Genomic DNA, 23,667 nt, shown 5'->3' with positions numbered 1-23,667 from the left:
AAAACCAAAGTTCTATCTCTTTCAAGAATGCTATAATTCTATTCCTTTAATAATTCTATAGTTGGGATTATAGAGGATATGAAATGTTTCACCAGTACAGTGTAAGCTGAAACTGAGCTATTTAATTCCTTAGTATTTTTCTCTACATAGTATACATGATTCAGAGACACAACTTCACCTCTCCTTAAAGCAGCACGTTTTGTCCATTTCTGCATTAACCCTATAGTGAGTTAAACGGGATATTGTTTATTGTCTAGTTCTCCCCACCAGAAGCTTCTTGGTAGCACAGACCACACCTAGTATTACCATAGCTCTAGCCCCAGTGCCCAGTACATTATTTGGCATATAGTACATAGGTACTCAAATTCATTAAATCTGAATAAATAGAAGTTGAGATAGGATTTTTTGATGGCCATTTTTCTATTAGGATTTGATGAGGTGAACAAGAGAAATTAATCTCAAGATCATGTTATATTTTATAACAGGGTTCAAGTCACTAGGACAGTGTCCAGAACACTGGTGACAATATAACACTCGTTTTCTACTTTCCTTAGTGTGTGTCTAGAGCAAAGTTCTTTTCTTTCAAATATATACATGGGGTTTTTTTGCTGGAAATACAGTAAGAATATGAATTCAGCCTACTCAAATAATCAGAATTTGACATCAGAGTACAGCTTCCTGCAAATGTTAATGAAGATAATACACAATCAATTCTTCATTATCCACATGAGTTAGCCATGTGTGGATAGTACAATTCAAATCCCAAAGAGATTTCCCTATTACTCAGTCGGTAGCTAGGCTTCTCAGACTTGGCATTGTGAAATCAAGAGGTAGTTCCTGTTGTGGTTCAACAGGTTAAGAACCTGACTAGTATCCATGAGGATGCGGGTTTGCTCAGTGGGTTAAGCGACGGTGTAAGTCGCAGATGTGGCTGGGATTTGGCATTGCTGTAGCTGTGGCATTTGCTGGCAGCTACAGCTCCAATTTGACCTCTAGCCCAGGAACTTCCACATGTGGCAGGTGCGGCCCTAAAAAGAAAAAAGGGGGGAAAAATCGAGTCGATGACTTAAAACCAGAAAAATCTATGTTCAAGTCCCAACAGCTTAATTTTCTGTGTCCATGGTCACACAGCAGGAGATTCTTCATCTGTTAAGTATGACATGGTAAGTAACAGTATCTACTACATATGGCCATTTTTGATTCTTTAAATAATCTCAACCAGTCATATGACAGCTCTAATGGGGGAAGTTCATATATTCCAAAAATCTAATGTAAACTACTTCTGAATTACCCAGTTCCCTTACTGATTTGTAATTGATTGCCAGTGAGGCCAAAATCATGAATTCGATTCTTCTACAGTTCTTAACATCACGAAAAAAGAAAATCTTGTTCTAAACTGTCTACAAAAGCACAGAACTAGTACAACATGGTAGCTGGCTTATTCCAGCTCATTAGTGTTTTGGGGAGGATCTCAAAGCATGGTCAATTAGTAGCATCTCCTTCATATAAGGAAAGCCACAAAAATACCTATTCGTTCAAGAGAAACTACAAAACTGAAATGCATTTACAGTGGTGTTAATATCTATACCACATGAAGAGGAGCCAGACTAGCTTGAGTTCATCTGTCAACACAAAGGACACTTCCATGACACTTCATGACATAGTTGATTCTGTTGTAGAGCCACTAAAACAATTTCAGAATAGATGCTCTAATAGGATAGGGATATTAATACCATAATCATAACTTTTTGCCCCCAACGTAAGCATTTTATACAAGAGGCTGCATTAGAAGCAAATCGTCTATTAACAAATATTTTAAATGTTTCTTTATTTCAGAACTGTCTTTATGTACAGATATCATAAAAAAATGCACATATACTTGAGATTTTCCAAAGAATTGGAGCTGGAAATAAAAGTTAAGGGCAATTAGGAGAACTGAAATTGTCCCCAAGAAATTCTGAGGATCACGCTTTCTTAAATGTCCTTGATAACCTCTTCGAGTTCTTCCTTTGTGAACATGTGGAAATTCTGGCCAGGCTGCACTGTGGCTAGCTGGAAAGAAAACAGAGAAGGGTTAATAGGCTGGGCTCGCTGCCCCTGCTTGCAGCCCTAGCAGCCCTTGCACAGTCAGGAGATGCTGCTAGTGAGGCAGCTGGGCACTAGGAACTTAGGGATCTGCTGTCGAAGGGATATCCTTTCCAGCAGCAGCTTCCTAAAATAGCTCTCTGACTCTCCAATAAAAATTCTTACTGACCAGACTTTCTATTTTGAGGTTAGTGCACCACGTAATAGTTAACCAGATTCCTGGCGTCATTGTCACTTCTTGAAGTTATTTCAACAAGGATCACAAAAGAAGCACCAAATTGGGGTCCGTACTCTTTTCTGTTAAAGATCCCTTTAGAGATATATTAAAAGCGCATTCACCCACTTGCAAGTCAGGCTTGTGTGTGTGACCTTGGGTTAGCTAGCCACCCTGTGCCTCAATTTCCATCAGTAAAATGGGGATAATACCCTCACAGGGTAGCTGTGAGGATTAAATATGTCAATCCATCCTTAGAATGGTGCCTAGAACACTGCAGTAAGCACCACATAATTAACTATTATTGTTGGGTATTATTTTCTCTAAAATTGTCCATTTGGTAGCTTAACAAGAAAAAGGTTTTTTTTCTTTTTTTTTAAGAAGGACGGGTCATGAAAAGATCCCATTAACACTGATAATTAGGAAATCAGTTGTGACTGAAGATATTAGTAATAACTAGCAGTACAGATGATAATCTATTTAAGCAATAAGAGACCAGAGTCAGAAGATGGTTAGTTTCAAATTTAACCAAACTACCAGGTTTTCCATCATCTCTGCTGACAACACAGTCTCATAATTTGGGGCAATACTGAGGAATAAGTGCCACTTCAGAAGAGCCCCAAACATATTTGTAAAGTAAATGTTAAATAATTTACTGATATCCATACAGACCATGAGTTCTACTCCAAGGAAGTTAAAATACATAAATGTTACTACTGCTTTTCTTAAGGATATGAGGACAGAAAGATACAAGGTAAATAAACCAGAGAGGAGTGAGGACCTACAGAATTTCTTGTCAAGTCAGCCTGTGGCTCACAAGCTAGTCCTCCCAAATCACTACAGGTGCTAAGAACCAGAAACTGGGCAAACGGAATTAGAACAGTCCTATAGAACCAGGCTGCAAATCAATGCTAATAGGACTTAAACCAAATTCTGCTTTCAGGAAGGTACTCATCACCAGATGAATAGAAATAACCTCTTGCATTTACATAATGATACATTTATTTACATAATAAGTATGAAAGATACTTTTCTATTTATCTTTACTTTCAAAAACCTCTGTGAAGGAGGTAAAACAGATATTTTCATTCTTTGATTTGATTGATAATTAGGTTTTAAGCATCTGTGTACTAGTTATAGTTGTACAAGGCACTAGAGATCCAAAGATGAAGAAAGTCTCTCTTATTTACTCAGTGTGCTAGAGACCAAAAGCTTTTAAGGCCACATAAGTGATATAATAGAGCCAAGGGTAGGTAAAGGCACAAGGGAGTAATCCATGGGGAATCCAGGAAGGCATCAAGGAGAAGCAACCTTTGAGCTGTGTCTCAGAGCACTGCAAGAATGGGTCAAACTGCCCAGGAGCAGACAGCAGACTGAATATGCAGATGCATAAAAGCATGAAACCAAGATGATGTATTTGCAGAGCCAAGTAATTATGAATGCCTAGAGCAGAGGCTGCATATGGGATGAGATGAAATGGAGAGGTAGCAGGAGTTCAGAGCTCATAGAGAGACAGAATATTAAAGTGGTTAGAAGTACAGGACCCAAATCAGACTTGGTTTCAAATTCTAGCCCCACCATTTACCAGTGCTGTTATTCTGGGCAAGGTCCTACTCTCTCAAAGCCTCAGTTTTGTCCTCTGTAAAATGGAAACAGGAATACCTATCTCATAGGGCTGTTGTGAAGATTAAAAAGATAATTGCATGTAAAATGCTTAGCAAGGTACCTAACAGGCTAAACGTATGACTTAAGTAGCCAATTATTGTAACATGAAAGGAGTTTGGGATTTATCTTGTAGACAGAGTCAGAAAAGACCTTTAAGGGAGAATGATCGAGATTAGATATGCAATTTGGAAAATCCACTTCAGCAGGAGAAATGGAATGAAAAGGAGGAGGGCAAAGCAAGAGGCAGGAAGACTAGTTAGGAAGCCTCTGAAAATACATAAGGCAGGAGAAAAATGAAGGCCTGAACGAAAAAGAAGGCCCTGGGGAGTAGGGATGAAGAGGAGGCGATGTTATGAGAGTTATTTATAAGGAGGCAAAGACACAAATCGTGAAGGCAAAGGAAAGTCGAAGTCTTCCAGGTTCTGCCGTGAGTGACAGGTACTCTGGGGGTGGCATCGACCAGGATTAGATATATGGGAAGAGGAAATGGTTTTCAGGAAAGATAATGAGTTTAGTTTTAGAATTGAGGTGGCTACTTCACAAGAGCTCAAACAACAGCTCTTAGAAATGACTAGGAAATCTGATAAACAGGAGTTAACTTAGCATGGAGCAGTCTCAGGGAAATAACAACAACAAATGGCCATGATTGAGGAATATATGAAAGGTGGGGAAGTGAAGACGACGAATATGGATCCTGCCTGGAAGAGACTTGGTAATAAAGGTTCAAAAAAAGAGTATGGACGGAAAGACAATAAACTGCAACAGGCTCCTGCACCTCAAAATCATCATGCTAAGTGAAAGACGTGAGACATAAAGAGTACACACAGTTAGGACCTATTTATAGAAAAAGTTAGAACATGCAGAACAAACCCATAGTGACAAAAAGCCGATCAGTGGGAAGGAAGTGACTAGAAAAGGGCATGAAGAAACTCTGAGCAATGACAGACATGTTCTCTGTCTTTACTGTGGTGGCAGACACAGGGGTCATGCATGTCTCAAAATTCACTGAGCTGTAAAAAATAAGTGCACATTACAGTGTAATGTACAATCATACCCCAACAAAGCTGATCTCTCATAAAAAGACACTAGGTGGAAAGAGGGGTTCACGAAGGTGGGTTTTGGTCTTTCTTTCTTTTTTGCTTTTTAGGGCCACACCTGCGGCATATGGAAGTTCCCAGGCTAGGGGCTGAATTGGAACTGCAGCTGGAGCCTATGCCACAGCCACAGCAATGCCAGATCCGAGCTACGGTGTGCGACTCACACCACAGCTCACAGCAATGCTGGATCCTCCTTAACCCACTGAGCAAGGCCAGGGATCGAACCCGAATTCTCACGAATACTAGTTAAGTTCATTACTGCTGAGCCACAAAGGGAACTCCTCATTTTTCTTTTCCTTTCGGCGACATCCTCAGCATGTGGAAGTTCCTGGGCCAGGGACTGAACTCATGCTGCAGCTGCGACCCTCACCATAGCTGCAGCAACGCCAGATCCTTAACCCACTGCATCACACAGGAACTTTTTGTTTGTTTGTTTTTCTAAAGAAAGATCCAACTTGGAAAATCTCCCGTTTTGTGGGCAAGGCAGCTGTAGAGGAGAGGCTGGTGATCCAAGGGACAAATGATGGAGCAGGGACCTCGAAGACACTGAGGAGGCTGGGCTCAAGTGCAGCAGCTCCTCAGTGCCTGACCTTCTTAGAATGACCATCAGAATTGCCCAAGGAGATTTCAAAAATACAGATTCCTGATGGACAGCCAGGTTTGGAAACCACGAGATGGAGTCTGGACAAGCGGAAACGCCCCATTTTAAAAGCGAAGAAAACTCTAGTCAGGGCCTAATGCCATCAGTGACAGAGCATGGGTGAGACACACTGGATGCTCTCTTCAAAGCAACACTGTAGCTGCACTGAAACTGAATGAGCTACAAAATACATGCAGTTTTAGTTGAATCAAGCAGGCCTTAGAACCTTCACTGTGAAATTAAAAGAGCTACATGGGAATTACTGAGACAGGCTTCGTGGAAAGGCCAAGACTCTGTCTCATTCAGCACCACAGAAAAGTACCCAAGGAACTGACAAGATCCCTCCTAAGGGTCAAGCTGGGGTATCACTGCCTTGGCTGTGCCTCATCGTCTCAGAGAGTGGCACAAAGGGGTAGCATTTTCAAATCTTTGCTAAGAAGATGAAGAAAGAACACATTGATAAGTTTCTCCATTTCCATTCCAACCTCCCCTTCTCTCCATTACTGCTCAAGAAGCAAGCCAACCGCCCCCCGCACCCCCAACTCTTCTCAGATCTTGCCACCTTTAAGCCAGCCCCTTGTCTGGCATCCAATTTTGCCGTTTTCATTGCAGCCTATGGAACCTGACTCTACTGGTGAGAGATTGACCAACAATACGCTCTAGTACCTCTCCCTTCTTCTGCCCATAATCAGCCAGTCCTCTGCCAGAGAATAATCCAAATATACATTTTCTCTATCTCTTTTCTTTCTTTTTTTTTAAGGCTGCACCTGAAGCATATGGGAGTTCTCAGGCCAGGGGTTGAATTGGAGCTGTAGCTGCCAGCCTATGCCACAGCCATGGCAACGCAGAATCTGAGCCACATCTTTGACCTACGCAGCACCTTGTGGCAAGACGTGATCCTTAACCCACGGGAGCGAGGCCAGGGATCAAACCTGCATCCGCAAGGACACTATGTCGGGTTCTTAACCCACTGAGCCACAATGCAAACTCCCAAATAACATTTCTCAATCTATGTTGAATAGAGCTAAAAAATATCCCATTAAGTGCTGAATGGTTTAATCACTGACTTGTGATTACAGGCTCAGTTGGCCTTTAACATTTTTTTAATTAAAATATAATTTACATACACACTGTGCCTTCAAGAGTAACAATGATTCTGACTTTTTACAACTTGTTTTGTGACTCCAGCCTCAGCTAGCATTTTAATGTGGCCTAGCAACCCTTTCAATTATCCTATCTTCCCTTTTCCCTATCCATGACTTTTCCAAATATTTCCCAATCTTCTTAATTTCTTTGCTGCATTCATCCACCTCAGCAGAGGATCTAACAATCACCTCCGAACCTACCTTTACTCACTACTACCTCCTTTTATCCCATCTACTCTTAGCATCCTACATAAGGGCCTTCAGGATCTAGTCCATCTTTCCAGTGTCAGCTCTTGTTATCTCCTGACCCTACTCACATCTTACGCCCCAACACTCAGACAAAACCCTCAAAGTTCCCTTTCATGCACAGTGTTACTCTAGAACTGCTGTCTCCTCTTCCTGGAATACCATTCTCCAAACACCACCTGTTCCAGTATGTTTTCCTAGTGCCCCAGTATAAATGATATGTTCCGGTGTCAATCCATTCTTACCACTCTCAAGGAAGTATCAACCCGTGTTATTATCTGAACGTCCTCTATACTACACACCCTACTACTTAAATGGGAACTGAATTTTCTGTGTCTGTTCTGAATCTCTGATGAAACTCTACTTTTCTAAACCAACTCCTTCATTTGTACCATCCTTCTACCTTCTAGAACTTTTCCATCACTATCTGGCTTCTGTTTTTAATTCTTTTAACATTTTTCCACCCACTAGTTTCTTCTCAGACTGTAAAAGTATTTTTCAAGTCTTTCCCCATCTTCAAAAAGACAAAAATCCTTTTCTTTAATGCTGATGCTGCTGACACTAATTACGTCCTGAGAAAGCAGCATACTCTTGTTTTTGTCCACTTCACATTCCCTTTTATTCTTTAGCTCATCAAATTCTAGTTTCTGCCTTCACCACTTTACCAAAGTTGCTTATTCAAAGGAAAACAACTTCTTAAGAGATGAGCATACAAAAATGTGACCATCTTGATCTATTTAATCTACAGCAGAGAGAGCTATGATATCTGAATAAAACACAAGAAAACAGAAAAATACCTCTATGTTAGTTGCATTCAGTTTCTCCTCCATTACTTGCTTGAGGATTATGAGTGAAGATTTGATGGCTTCTTTCAGTGTCATAGACTTGAAACAAAGACGATAAGAACAACCATTAATTGTACATAATCCCTCTTCAAAGATTCCCCCTTTATCTCCCTGAAGAAATGATTTAGCAAATATTAATTAAATCAAACATCTTAATAAGTACAGTGCATTACAAGTATCTCCAGAATTCAAGTAAATGGTAAATAAGTAGAGTACATTTATTGAGAGAAAAAAAGTCTTATTTTGAACCATAACAAAACCGTCAACTTTAATATGGTAAGTGATCTTTGAAGAAGGGGAAAGGGTTACACTTCTCTAGTTATCTTCTTTTAATTTAGAAGCAAGATAACAATGGTGATATCCTGTGAATAATAATTCCAAAATGATCTAGAAGGCAGCCCAATGGTTTAAAAAAACCCGCTTTTTTCTTACCCGGTTTTGTGTCTAACTTCCTCGATATGTAAAAGCAATACATACTGTGAGGGGCTAATGTAAGCAAGCACCTCGAGTGAACCACCTGAATGGTAAGTAGGGCAGCCTTCAGCCACTACAATGACTTACCCCCAACCAAGTCTTCCCATCCCACAAAGATCAAAAGTGCCAAATGCCCTCTTGGTTCACGGGCCAGACTAGGAAATATAAACTGCTACATAAAGCTGTGAAGATCGTGGATAAACAAAGTGTGGTACATCTATGCCATGTGTACCACTCATCAATGAAAAGAAACTCTGTTTTGTTTTTTCTGGGTCGAACTCGCGGCATATGGAGATTCTCAGGCTAGGGGTCCAGTCAGAGTTCAGCTGCTGGCCTAGGCCACAGTCATAGCAACGCAGGATCCGAGCTGCATCCTGCAACCTACACCACAGCTCATGGCAACGCCAGATCCTCAACCCACTGAGCGAGACCAGGGCTCAAACCCGCAACCTCATGGTTCCTAGTCAGGTTCACTTCTGCTGCGCCACAATGGGAACTCCAAAAAGAAACTGTTGATATGTGCAATAATGTGAGTGGATCTCAAAAACAGTATGTTGAACAAAAAAAGGCAGACACAAAAACACAAACCCTATGATGCTATTTAGAAAAAGAACAGACAAAACTACTCTATAGTGGCAAATGTGGCTGAGAAGGTGGGAGAGATTGACTGGAGAGGAGGCAAGCATTTGGCCGGCCGGGGGGGGGGGGGGGTGGAGGCAGGGGGCGGGCAGTGACCAAAGTAATCTTTATTTTGTTTTAGGTGGTGGTTACAAGGCTGCATCCAATCATCAACACACAGAGATAATAATAAAATGATAATAAAAGTTGCGAGAATGCTTAATTACCTTGTGGTAGACTTCTTGCAAGGAGCTCTGGGCACCCTCTGAAGCAGAGCCGATTGCTCGAGCATCACACTGTACAAACGTTCCAGATGGATCCATATGAAACCTGCAAAACCACCAAAAAAGGATTAAAATGCTTAAGAATGGTGGCATTTTACGTAACAAATGTCTCACTAAAAAATATAAATCCTGGGCCCCAGAGCCAGGAAATACCGAGGTAAAGATCCTAAAGACAGTCCATGGCTGGAGAAGCCAGATCTTGTAAGAAATGTTGAAGAAAATGAATAACTTCCTCAGGGATTTTGAAGTATATATAAATATACTTTACAGAGAGAGCATATATAAATTTGGCACTTATCTATGTCTATCCAAATGCTATTTGAGGACAGAGATCAATCAATATCCAACGCAAAGCTCTAAAACACATCTCAACCACAGTAACAAAGTTACTTTTAATTTCTTTCTAAAATTAGCATGGTTCCAATAGGAGAGTTCTTCATAAAATCCCCCAATCTGTCTTTGTAAAAAGAGCATAAAATCACCGAACTTTCTAGATTTAGAATCCCTTCATTTTTACAACTCTACAATAATCTACCCAGTTGATTTAAACAACCAGTCCCATCCCAAGTGAAAATAATTCTCCCAAAAAGAAAGCAGGAAAAAAAATAGTATAATGGTACTTACAGCTGGGGTCCTTTTTCATCAACTCCTCCAAATAACAGTGCTACTCCGAAGGGACGAGACTAGAATCAAAAAGCAGGGGGTATGTGATAAAGGGCTATGAAGTAGAGCGGTGAGAAGGGCTGGAAAAGATATGTCCTGGGGACAAGTGTCTTAAGTTCCACAGAACAGCAAGAAAACTAGACACACGCATCACGCTCACCATGGCACCTGGATCTGCATCTTCTTCTCCAAACTGGAGAGCCAGATTTGACACAGCCTGAGTCACACTCTCTACTGTCATTGTCTCATTGTAGGTGAACCAATGGTTCTACAAGAAGAGCAAAGCATGGTCTACCTTTAATAAGGACATTAAGCCCCCATCTCACTACACACATCCCTGTGGAGTGTGGTTAAAAATTGAAGGCTCAAGCCTTCAGTGTTTTCCTTAACACTAAACTCAGTTGCTTGGGACTGCCTAAGAGAAAGAGAAATTTCTGGAAATAAATTTATACCAAAAGGACTCAAAGCAATGATGGACTAGAGGACTGCTCCCCTGAAAAACAGCCTTAACATCTCAAAGCACCAAGTTTTGTCTTTTCACAAAGTAAAAGTTAACAGCTAAGTGCCACTTTCCCTCGAAAACCCTATCTTATTAGTCTGTGTTTAAATTAAATGACTTATTCTTACATAAGTATCAACAGCAAACTTGCAAATAAGTACAAAAAAATTTGCCAATCAGATTTTTTTTCTTACTACTCTATAGGCAGCAGGAGCTCAGTTTAAAAAAAAAAAAAAATCAGTATTTCAAACCAGTATTTATCACCTAGTACATATCATTACTCACCATACGAGAACCATTACTTGCAAGCCTACCAACAAAGGCAGTGTCAGGTGGGGGGAGAATTCCTTTAGCTATTTCTACCTCCTGCTATGGTGCTCCCACAAAAAGTCAATTAGGGAACAGAATGCAATGCTTGCTTTATTATAAGGCACATCAAAAAGAAGCAAAGATTGCCAGCACTACTTACTAGGGCTTCCTTAAAGCTACAATACTTGGATGGCTAGACTCCAAGAACTCAGAAAGTTATAACTAGGGATTCTACCCCAAATCACTCCCAAGAGCTACATCTGATATTAACATAGATACCTATAGTCCAGCTCAGGCAGTTATATCATCATCACTAAACAAGGAACACGAGCATCCTGGTAGAAGGGAGATATGATGCTAATTTTACCTGTGTCTCCACTCTGGCTTTATCAATTAAAGTCTTAGCATCAGCAATTAGCCCACTCATGGCACAACCTGCAATGTAAAAGCAACAGTGACCCAGTAGCCAAATTGTTGTACAACACTTTCATCCACTCAGGAAACACTGAAATTCTAGAGTGAAACCATGACAGCTATTTAGCAATCACACAGCAATATACTCAAGAGAGGAGATGGGAAATTATCTGCACTGAACATAAGTATAATTATATCACACACAAAAAAATCCATAATGACACAGAAGTCCAGCTACCCAGCTATTAAGAGACAGAGAAGAACAGCTAATCAAACATGAATTTCCGCATGTTAATCCTCAAGCATTCCTTCAGCACTCTTTATAGACCATGATACACCTTCAAACTAAGCAAACATGGACACCCCAACAGGACAAATCAGGGAAAAAAATAACCATCTCACTATGCGCTACAGTGGAAGACCCTAGAATAAAAATCAAGTTTTTTCACCTCCTGACCAAACACAAACTAGTTCTATTAGAGATGGTTCAAGATGCCAAGATTACGGCTGTTAGATTATGACTCAAATCTAAAACTGCAGCCTAGGTCACGTTTCAGACCTATAAAGTCAAATGACTCCCTTAATATGCACACATGGATATACCACATACTCAACTCATTTCCCTTCTGGACGCCCATCTTCTTCCCTGGCCATGATAACACACTGAATCTCAAATTCTATCAATCAAGATCTGATTAGCCTGTCCGGCATTAGTCCTTACCTCTCTATTTTCTGGCCACTGCCTTTGTTAAAGCCCTCATCATCTCTTTATTTGGACTATTAAAAAGTCTCTTACCTGGTCTTCCTGCCTCCAGTCTTAGCCCCCTACACTCTACCTTCAGCACTACTATTAGAATGGTTTCTCTAAATCCTCATCTGATCACATGACCTCAACGCCACTACCATGGCCACAGGCAACACTAATTACTCCCTTCGTTGTGCCCCTACTGACCAGACACTATACGTTCTTCCTTAATACCTACATCAATTAATCGCACTGACTTATTTCCATGTCTACCTCTGTAATTAAACTGTATGCTCCTGGAAAACAAGGGCTCTTTCGCATTCTTCTGTGTCCCAGGTATCTAGCACAAAGTCTGGCACACAGGAGGTTCTCAGTTTGTTGAATGAAGTGACACTGACCTACTTCCAAAAGATACATGACTTGAGATAAAGCAGACACAATGTTCTAATCTTAAAATACTAAATCTCAGTTTCTAGATCTATGATAGAGAAAACGGTTCATGCTCCCTGAATCACCACTGCATTTTGTTCTTCTGCCTTCAAGCAATTAATTATTTTACCAATGTTTCATTACCTAGATGACTAGATAGGTTAAGAAAAAAATGTGGACATAAAATGTCATGCTATGAAAAAGCAGAACTACTCATCGTGCTACAATGATGCCAGAAGCTAAGGCAGGGGAATTTAACAGAGACCCAAAACAAGGAAGAAAGGAAAGGTAGGGAGATAAAGAATACAACCCGAGAAATCTGAAAACAAAGGAGGAGTACTGATCTGGTCAAAGTCTACTGTCCGTACACTCTCTGAACCGCAGTCACTTTGAAGAACCTTAATTTCTCTTTTCTTAGGGGACACCCTTAGTTTCCCACGCAATCCTCTGCTCCAGGTGGCCCCCTAATGTCATGCGGCAATGAAGACTACCCATCCTAGGGACCTGGCCTTCAACCTTTACATATTTCAATAACCACCATATTTGCCAAGTCTAAATTCGAGGGAGAAAGGAACTTCTGTGAGGGAGTCCTAAAACTGCTTCCCACTCCTGTATTACGTACAATGGCCAACTACCCAGAAACAGAAAACGATGGCTGACAAGGAAATAACATGTGATGAACCGCCCACCCCTGGAACACCAAAGACTAATTCACCCAGGCCAGTTCCCACAGGACAGCTTTCCCCTACTCCTTACCTATGTGAGCATCAATCTCTACAATCTTCTCAATGCTGCTGGGCTCCATGAGCGGAGAGGTAATTCTCTTCTCCACAGCTAGGCACACACCCTCTGATGTCTGGATCCCAATGGCTGTAGAACCAAGCTAAAGAGAAACAGCTTATGGTTATCATGTAGAGGGCAAAGAACAGACTCACATACCCACCAGGCCTCTCTGTTTCTTCACATGACAGAAGCCTCAATCTGCCGTATCTAGTACACAGAGAGAATACAGAGCACCCTAATAAATGATGTACTCTGCCTGTCAAAGGCAAGAGCACCGATTTACAGAATTTTGTGCTTATAATGGGGAAGTTCAATGAGCTCTTGAAAACATTAGGAAAATGATCATCTCTGATACCAATTTTTTGGAGTGGGGCAGATTCTAAAGTTTAAAACATAGTGGGCACGAAAGTAATAAAACTCTAATGCTTTTTTCTGGACCTGGTATCTTTTTACCTCTGCTACCTTGATCTATCCCAAAAGGTGATATCACTCAAATTTAGGTGACCTCTAGAAAAGTAATTTACTGAAAGAAAGAACGAAACAAAGAACTGCCATATGCCACAGGTTCGGCCAGGAAGGAAGTGAGGGAGAAAAGAAGAAAAGGAAAGAAAAACAAATACCAACAGCAAAAAATATTAACTTAATCTTTCAGGGGCACTAGCCACCTATAATAGAGCTTGGTTTTGTCTCTCCATCTCCATGCCACCACCCTAGTCACCCAACCCTCTATGTCAGTTTCCTTATCTGAGACATAATGGGGACAACAAGAATAATAATACCCACACATCCAGAAGGTTAAAAACACTAACACATAAAATGCTTAAAATGGTAACTAGCACGTAATAAACCAGCAACAATTGCTAGCTATTTTTATTACACACCAAGATTAGTTCAACAACCTTCTGTTTATAGTCTCCCTCTCTTCAGTCTCTCTCTTCCCATGTATCTTTCATGCTATGGCCTGACTGATGTAACAAAATGCTCTTTTCATTATACTTCTCCTTCTCTGAAGAATATCTCCCTATAGAGCCTGTAACATAAAACCCAAGTAAGCTTCCAGAGTCCTTAAAACCTAATCCTACTTTTCTCTTTCAACTTCATTATTTATTATTCTTCAACAAAACCCCTCAGGTATGAGCTTCAGTTGTGGCTCAAGCAGTACAAACCTGACTAGTATGCATGAAGATGTGGGTTTGATCCCTGGCCTCGCTCAGTGGGTTAAGGATCTGGTGTTGCCGTGAGCTGTGGTGTAGGCTGCAGACTCAGCTCAGATCTGGAGTTGCTATGGCTGTGGTATAGGCCAGCGGCTACAGCTCCAATTTGACCCCTAGCCTGGGAACCTCCATATGCTGCAAGTGGGGCCCTAAAAAGATAAAAAACAAAAAACCCAAAAAAACAAAAAACCCTCAGCTATTGCCAAACCCATTTTCTTATCTCATCTTATCCCCTCTCCTTGCACCTACGCCTATCCAAATCTCACCCATCATCCTAAAGCCTTCCATGACTTTATGTGCTCTCTCCCCTAAATAATCATTACATTGAGTTAGTTCCACAAAGCAATGACTATGGGTGTGAGCATCAGACACCTAGAAGCTGTTACTGTAAAGTACTGCAAAGAATTTCAGGAATCACTGTGCATAACATGCTTAATATGTCTGCAGCCGAATGATCATGTCTTATATGTATTATTTTTCAAATGTGTAAGATTGTATCTTTATTTGGAAGTGTTATTAAATGTATAAACCTGCTTTTTACTGTATGTTTTCTTCATCAATGGTACATGCATAACTACAGGAAATGTGTCAAAGAATTTTATGTGGAAAATGAGTGCTCTTACTCCTGAATACATGCCTTAGCTCTACTCCTTCCCCAAGCCTGATAATAGAAGATTAAAGGCCTTAAGCCAGAGTAGGATAAATCCACTACAACAAAGAGAATGGGCAAGGACAAAGCAACGAGATTTTAAAGAAAGAAAATGGGTTAGTGATAATTTACTTAGCTGACCTGAGAAATCCAAGTCCTAAGCCAACAGTATAGAAAGTCAAGAAACAACCTGATTTACATCATAGGATCCCCAACAAAGGGAATGGTGGCAACAAGGACCTCTGCAAACAGAAATGGAGTAGCTAAACTGGAGAGGGTTAGTTCAATGTTTACTTAAGAAACAGATTTCCAGGAGTTCCCATTGTGGCTCAGTGGTTAATGATTCCGACTAGAAACCATGAGGTTGTGGGTTTGATCCCTGGCCTTGCTCAGTGGGTTAAGGATCCGGCATTGCCATGGGCTGTGGTGTAGGTCGCCGATGCCACAGATCTGGCGCTGCTGTGGCTCTGGAGTAGGCTGGTGGCTACAGCTCCAATTAGATCCCTAGCCTGGGAGCCTCCATATGCCAAGGGTGCAGCCCTAGAAAAGACAAAAAAAAAAAAAAAAAACGGATTTCCAGATCCCTCACCTCATGCTATGGAGCTAGATGGTGCCCCCACTACCATTCCAGCAGAAGAACTTGGAGAGAGCATGACAGAGGTCTCGAGATTGGGAGATGGCGAGCACAGTCAAAGGCAAGAGTGCTACAGTGCAAATAGGGCATTATGTAAAAACTGACATGCTTAATATTAAGAACCCAGCAGCCTTCTTGCCCTACTCAGCTCTCAGATGTGAGCAGCCTGCAAGCATGAAATGAGATGAGGTAGTTTTCTCCAGAGCAAAGTTTTCAAACTTCCTGACTGAAATCTACATTAAGAAACATATATTATGACCCCAATACACAAACACATACAAATAGATAAATCTAATAGCTACATTACATCAGTAAATACCACAGTACTGATCCACGGTTTGTTAAACGGGCGAATGAGAAGCCACAGACACGGAGGGCCAACTATAGATTACAGGACAATTTTAGACTGCTTAGAGGGTTGGTGCCCTTAACCTCTGCCCTGAACAAGGGTCAACTATAAAATTTAAAGTCAGAAACCACTGCCAGAGCATTTAATTTGGCACTTAGTTGTCCTCTAATTGTTTTAGGTACAGTATCTTGATCTTGAATCTCCAACTAAATAGAGCAGGGAATAGAATTCATACCTCCTTTTTTATTTTATTTAGCAGAATTTTCTCAACCAGGGGCCACTTTACCCCCAGGGAACACTGACAAAGTGGAGACATTTTTGGCTGTCACAACTGGAGAAATGAGTGTTACCGGCATCTAATGGGTAGAGGCCAGGGATGCTGCTAAACATCCTACGATGTACAAGATTGTCCTCCGCAATGAAGAATTACCGGGTCCAAAATGTCAAGTCTCTATAATTGTTCTGTGGAGGAAGGGAAAAAATTCTCAACCTGTTCAATTTAGCCTCCAATTTAAATAGCTTTCTAAGCTTCCACTCCAAAAAAGGGCCAATATTTTTGAGAAAAGCTATTTTATAAAATATATCAAAATCAAGATAATTTTCTCTTGTACATTACATTTATCTCCAGGTATTTCAAAATTACAATTCTGCCTAGACTCCACCCCAACCCTGGGTTGGGACTGGGGAGAGGGAGAAGAGAAGAAAGGGAACATTTGAACTGACTACATACTATTTATTTTTATTTTTATTTTTTTGCTTTTTAGGACTGCACTTGCAGCATATGGAAATTCCCAGGATAGGGGTGGAATTGGAGCTGCAGCTGCCGGTCTACACCACAGCAATGCTGGAGCCAAGCCGCATCTGCGACCTACACCTTCAATCCACTGAGTGAGGCCAGGGATTGAACCTGCATCCTCATGGATACTAGTCCAGTTTGTAACCCACTGAGCCATGACAGGAACACCTATGTACTATTTATTTAATATAACTCACCAGCATAGTAACCAATGTCCAGATGCTTAGTATAAAAATTTTGACACTGTCACAGATTTCCATTCCTTCCCCCAAGAAACCCACTCTAAAAGGCACTTTGCCCCCACCTCAGCTGACTATATGTCACCCTTGAGATCCAAACGACACCTCTAAGTGGTAATTTCTACTTGTCAGCCATTTTTAGTCATTTCTCCAGATCCTTTCATCCTACTAAATCCGTATAGTTATCAAATTGCCTTCACATTGGCTACTCCTAAGTTGCCAAGACAACAACAAGGTTGCTTCAATGCCCAAGAGTCTGAATTTTCACACAGGTTAAGCACTACTCCTAGCTACCTCAAACTAGGGCTACAGATCAAATACCATCTTATTATCTCCAAGCAATCTGGAAATTACTAGCACTAAGGGGCTTAAGGAGAACCAGAAAAAAAAAAGCAAAAAAAAAAAAAAAACCAACCCAGAATCACTCTTGGTTTATCCACCTGGACAGAACAATTATCTTAGCTGAGGCTCAAAATAAATGCTACAGCTTGGAGGTGTGATAGTCTAGAACTTCATAGGAACATACGGTTTAAATATAGGGCACACATGATCAGAAATAGGAAACGGGCCCTTTTTGTAGCTAGCTCATCATTTTCTGCCCACTTTCTATCACAATGCTTTCACCTTCACTTCTGTGTCTTCAACTAAGAACGGTCTTTGCTCTTTTCCAGACTGTCACACAACCATTTCCCCCAATACACTCTTTCTAGAAGAGGTAATTTAGAGGGAAACACAACAGCTCTCTTCAAACATGTGAGGAATTATCTTATGGAAGAGATTTAAACATCATGGTACAGTGGTTAACGAATCTGACTAGGAACCATGAGGTTGTGGGTTCAATCCCTGGCCTCAATCGGTGGGTTAAGGATCCGGCGTTGCTGTGAACAGCGGTGTAGGTCGTAGACATGGCTCGGATCCCACATTGCTGTGGTTCTGGTGTAGGCAGGAGGCTACAGCTCTGATTAGACCCGTAGCCTGGGAACCTCCATATGCCACGGGTGCAGCCCTAAAAAGACCAAAAATAAATAAATAAATAAAATAAAATAAACATCCTGTATGATTCAAGAGCAAAACTGGGGCCAAATGAAGAAAACTTCAGGAAGCTAAACTTTTCATTCAATACAAGGATACATTTCTAAACCATTCTGAACTATTCTGAAAGAGAATGAGCTATCTAGTGAGAAAATATTCTGTCACTAAAACTATAGAAACAGAGGCTGTTTGGGGAGGTAAGGGTGACTGAAACAGAAAGGGTGGACTAGATCAGTGAGCCTAGTCAGTGATTCTAGTGATTACAAAAATACTGATGCCTGGATCTTGTTATCCCAGACAAACTAATTTATATCTAAATTAGAATTTAGATTATCTATAATCCAACAAATGGGAGATCCCACATAATTAACTCTAAGTATAGATAACTTTTTTTTTTTTTGTCTTTTTAGGGCCGCACCTGCGGCATATGGAGGTTCCCAAGCTAGGGGTCTAATGGGCGCTGTTGCCGCTGCCCTACACCAGAGCCAGGCTGCATCTGTGGCCTATACCACAGCTCACGGCAGTGCTGGATCCTTAACCCACTGAGCAAGGCCAGAGATCCAACCCACAACCTCATGTTTCCTAGTCGGATTGTTCCCGCTGGCCACAATGGCAACTCCGATAACTTACTTTCTAACCAATTTTTTTCTTGCCGCATCCACAGCATATGGAAGTTTCTGGGCCAGGGAGCGAACCCAAGCCTCAGCAGTCAGATCTGCCACAGAGACAACACTAGATCCCCAACTCCCAAAACTAATTTTCCAAACACTGATTTGAACTATTTGATTTTGGTGTTAAGATTACAGGACATCTCTTATTCAGTCCCCCAAATGTCTAGTACAAATTCACAACTTTACCAACAAAAATACAGGTGATCAGGTAAATGATTTGTTCATTATGGCAAAATACCTCCCATGTGCTAACTCTAGAATTCTATACCCCTCTCTTTAGAGCCAAAAAAGATTATAAACACAAACATGTCCTTCCTACCTACCCCCCTTAAGGAAAAGCTACTTACATAACTATGAAGCAGTTATTTATTTAAAAAGTTTTAAAATAGTTGTTAGGAATGGGATTGAAATTGTTATAAGAATGGTTAATTGTGGCTGCTTAAAGGGAGATAAAAAACATTTTCTAAAAGAATAGCTAAAACACATTTATTCCAAATGTTCTGCCAGCAAAGCATTAAGTTGCAATGAAATTCCAAAAATGATCCCACTTGATACTATACCTTGATAGCCTCAATGGCATATTCCACTTGAAATAATCTTCCTTCAGGAGAAAAAGTGTTCACACCCCTATAATTTAAAACAAAAAAAAAGGTAGTAAAATAGAAATAATAAGTGTAGAAAAAGTAAACTCAGGTTCCTTGACATCTAGCTCAGATGGCTACAAGATATAGCACACGGTCACTATTCTCTTTTGCTCACAACAATCGGTAGCTATTTTTTGGTACATCGACAACTTTTCAAGAGAATGGGACCTATACATAGAATACTTCTGCCCCACTCCTAGAATATCTTCAAACTGATCAAGTGAGAGAAGATGACTTTCTGCCTCAATCCTGACTCAATTTGGAATTTCTCTGGTAAATTCATGCCCCCAAACTATCTGGCAATTCCTAAGAAAAATGCATAGTTCTCCTCATCCTTCTCCCGTTATGTGAATTTGATGTTAATACAATACTTTTTAGTAAAAGCCAGTCACAGGGACATTTCTCTATTGATTTGCATGAATTAATATTGTTATCTAAACAACAGGCTGAGACCTATTAAGTTAGATCTACAGCCGAACCCAGTTAATTCACCCAATACATTACACCAATTATGTGCCAGACTGCTTTTCTCCCTTGAACACTTCCCAACCTTTTCTTGTTCTAGTCTGTTAGAAACCCCTTTGGAGAAGGGGCATCATGGTCTTAGCTATAAAAAGCTTTCAGCACACAATGGACACTTTAAGAATATTTGAACGAATGAATAAAAATAGTCATGTTCCTTGGTTTATGGAGTCTGGAGTTTATAACATACAACATGATATAGAGCAGTGTTTTCAAATTTGTTTTATCAAAAACTCTTTTCTTCAAAAGATATATATATATAAACAGATAAAAGTTTATATAACACAGATAAAAGTTGGCATTTACTGCATATCTACCTTATGCCTGGCACTAAACCTTTAAATGACTTAACTCACCTACTCCTATGACTAAGATACTATTTCACAGCTGAGGAAGTTGAAACACAGAGAAGCTGAGTAATTTACTCAGCATCACTCAGTATATAAGAGGCAGAGCTGGAACGAGAATTTAGGCAATCTGACGACAGAGACCAAGCTTTCAACTCTCAGGACTCAAAGGAAAATCTCACCATTCCAGCTTCCCATTTTCCCCAGAGGCACTATCTCTAAGGTCACTTAAAAGAAAACGTAGGACTTTAAGGAACAGTTTTTAAAAATCACAGAGAGGTAAGTCAGTGCAGAAGATGAGATTAAAGCCCTGGTTCTGCCATTTTTTACTTTTATTTCTCTCAAATGAAAAAAAAAAAAAAATCTATCCTGCTTCTGTCACCATACAATTAGTACTGAATTGCAGAGACTATGAAAGCACTTTGTAAAGTGCAAAGTACCATGTGAGTATGAATCCAATATTTCCACCCTACTTCAGGAACTTCATCCTGCTGAGGTATTACTATGTCCTCTGCTCTTGGCCCTCTTTCCAAACCTGCCCCAGGTTATTTCATTTATGCCAAGCACCACCTAGGTCCACATCTCTAGTTTGCCCCTTTTCCTGATTAATCTAAATGCTTCCTGAGCATTTCCACTTGGATATCTGGGAGCACCAAATACTCAACATTTTCCAATCCGAAATTTCTTAAATCCAGTCATTGTTGCAAAATCAGCTCCGTCTCCTGCCATTCCTACTTCGTTTTCACTTTAAACACCTCCCATCTCCCAGTTCCCTAAGCTAGAAAGTTCTGAATAATGTGACTCACTCCTCCCCTTCGCCTATATTAACCATGTGCCAAGTCACATCAACTCAAATCAGTCCCTCCCCCATAGTTATGCAACCCTCCCTTCCATTCTCAATGCCCTTATTACCTGTCACCTAACTGTTGTAATAGCCTTCTAACTGGTACTGATTCTCTTTGCTCTAATCCAGTCAATTAATCTCTATAAAACACAATTATGACTATATAACTTCTTAAAACAGTAATTAATGGTGCACAGATGCCTAAAGAATAAGACCCAAGCTCCTCAACCTCATGTTAAAAGCCATGCAACATCTAGCACCATCCTCATTTCCCCATATTGCCCCCCTATTCCCATATGTGTACATGTGCCAGCAGACTAGAATTTTCTCAAACACGAATGGTGCCTTCCCACTGCCCATCCTCTGTTCATCCTATATCTGTCTCAAAACCACAGACCCTCCCTGTCCTTATTTATTAAAATCTTACCTTTTTTTTTTGTCTTTTTGTCTTTTTTTTTTAGGGCTGCACCCGAGGCACAGGGAGGTTCCCAGGCTAGGGGTCTGATCAGAGTTGTAGCCACCAGTCTACGCCACAGCCACAGCAATGCCAGATCTGAGCTTTGTCTGCAACCTACACCACAGCTCACAGCAACCCTGGACCCGTAACCCACTAAGGGAGGCCACGGATCAAACCTGAAACCTCATGGTTCCTAGTTGGATTCGGTTCCGCTGGCCATGATGGGAATTCCTTAAAATCTTACTCTTAAGACTCAGTTTAAGCATCAGCTCCTTTTGAAGTTTTCCGTAATCCCAATATTGAATACAATCTCTGATCAAAATTCCCAAAGTGTTGATTTGAGTTTCTCTAATGACATGAATACATTTCTAACTTATACTACAGTTACTTTGGCAGAGAGCCCTATAAAAGACAGTCTCCCATGTGAGCACAAGGATCGTGATTTTGTTCTCTGCTGTATGTACGACCAGCAACTAGAACAGTGCCTTGTACATGGCAAGCATTCAAGTACATTAACTATGTGAATAAAAAAGTACTGTATTTTAGACATTCTTGGGAAGATACAAATAAGAATAACACAAAACAGTTAATGAAGATATTAAGTAAATGATTACAAAAATCTTAATAAAGGCTTGCTGATAAGGACAACGATTTCCACCATACATGGCCTAATTCAAAATTGTATCACCCAAAGATGATTCTCTTCAATGCTCTGGAAGCTAAATACTGACTTAAAAAGTCATTTTATAAGACAGTAGGAAAACATCAGTTTTACTTCACATATATCTTCTATGAGTCAGTAAAAAGATTTTTGAAAAGTGGTAGTTTTAAGTGATAACCACCACTCCCACCCCAACCCTGACATATGGAAGTTATCAGGCCAGGGATCAAACCCACACCACAGCAGTAGCCAGGGCCATAGTATTAACAACGCTGGGTCCTTAACTCGCTGAGCCACCAGGGAACTCCATGATAAAACTTTTGATAGATTCAATATATACTTGAAAAGAAATGCAGCTTCTCAAGCCATGTAGTATAAAAAAAAATCTGCTTTTCCTGGCTTTAAAATTCAAAAAAGCTTAATAGCTACCTGAAACTTAACTGACCAAAACAGAAACTGAAAGTTAAAAAGTCTACAGCATAAGTATGTACAAGTTAATATTACTTAACATTTCTAAGCTCTGAAAGGCTTTTTTTAAATAAATACAACAATCTCATAGTTTTGGTTTCAAAAACTGATTTGGTCTCAACATACACTTAAAGTAACTCGCTACACTGTTCAGTCAGAAAAGCCTAGGACTAGATGAATCAGCACGGTGACAAAACTCTTAAGAATCATTCTAAATACCAGTTCCCATAAAATGAGAATCCTGACATCACATCTGGGCAAAGTTGGGACTGTCTTCGCGCTTTTGCAGAAACTACACAACCCAGCACGCCCTTCTGCATCTCGATCAAAGGAATGGCTGCTCTATTCCCACTACCAAGAAACAGGAAACGAGGTGGTCCTCCTAGAAGGAAAAAGAAGCTGAAACTAACAAACCCATTAAGTGATCTCTAATTGTTTTTTCTTCCAGGCAGCACATTTACATTTTAAAAAGGCAGTCCCGCTCAGCACGAAAAGATGGACGGAAGTAGGGTGACTCCTGGCCTTCCCCGGGTTAAAGGTCGGAGTCACGGCCCCTCAAGCCTTCTTCCCCCAAGAACAAAGCGGAGTTTCTCGCTTCCGTGCCGACTCAGGACCCAGCAGTGACTCAGCGGTAGGACATGCGCGGCCCAAAGCCGCAAGTTTAGCCTCGAGAATCACAGCGAGAGGCTGGGGAGGCCAAGAGATCCTCAGGCCCCGCCAGACTTGGGTTCCTGGGGAGCCCCCATGACACGGCAGAACCCAAGCCCAGACAGGGCCCTGGGCCCGCCCACCCGTAACCCCGATCCGACTTCCCACAGCCACACAGACCTGTCGTACTCAGACCGGGTAAGAAACATGGTAACGGCAGGACAAAGCGACAGCGGCTACGCGGGGATTCTAAGGGCCAACACGAGTCCACCGGCACCCAGATAACCCACACCGCCACACCACTGAGGTCCCGCTCCCAACTGCGCGTGCGCCAGCG

General features: G+C 40.9%; 1 protein-coding gene across 1 annotated transcript; it reads right to left on the bottom strand.

Annotated features, from left to right (window-relative positions):
* Window positions 1-1,811: 1,811 nt before the first annotated feature.
* Window positions 1,812-23,665, bottom strand: PSMA5 (proteasome 20S subunit alpha 5). Its single transcript, XM_047785112.1, has 9 exons — window positions 23,511-23,665; window positions 19,300-19,366; window positions 13,129-13,255; window positions 11,152-11,219; window positions 10,137-10,244; window positions 9,938-9,996; window positions 9,257-9,359; window positions 7,890-7,976; window positions 1,812-2,052 (listed from the first exon to the last, which is right to left on the bottom strand). The coding sequence occupies exons 1-9, from the start codon at window positions 23,537-23,539 to the stop codon at window positions 1,975-1,977; spliced, it is 726 nt and encodes a 241-aa protein (XP_047641068.1). The 5' UTR covers window positions 23,540-23,665; the 3' UTR covers window positions 1,812-1,974.
* Window positions 23,666-23,667: the final 2 nt, after the last annotated feature.

This window comes from Phacochoerus africanus, chromosome 6 (genome assembly GCF_016906955.1).
Source record: "Phacochoerus africanus isolate WHEZ1 chromosome 6, ROS_Pafr_v1, whole genome shotgun sequence".
Taxonomy (NCBI): domain Eukaryota; kingdom Metazoa; phylum Chordata; class Mammalia; order Artiodactyla; family Suidae; genus Phacochoerus; species Phacochoerus africanus.
Note: the sequence above shows the minus strand (reverse complement) of the source record. Positions and strands in the feature narration are given on the sequence as shown.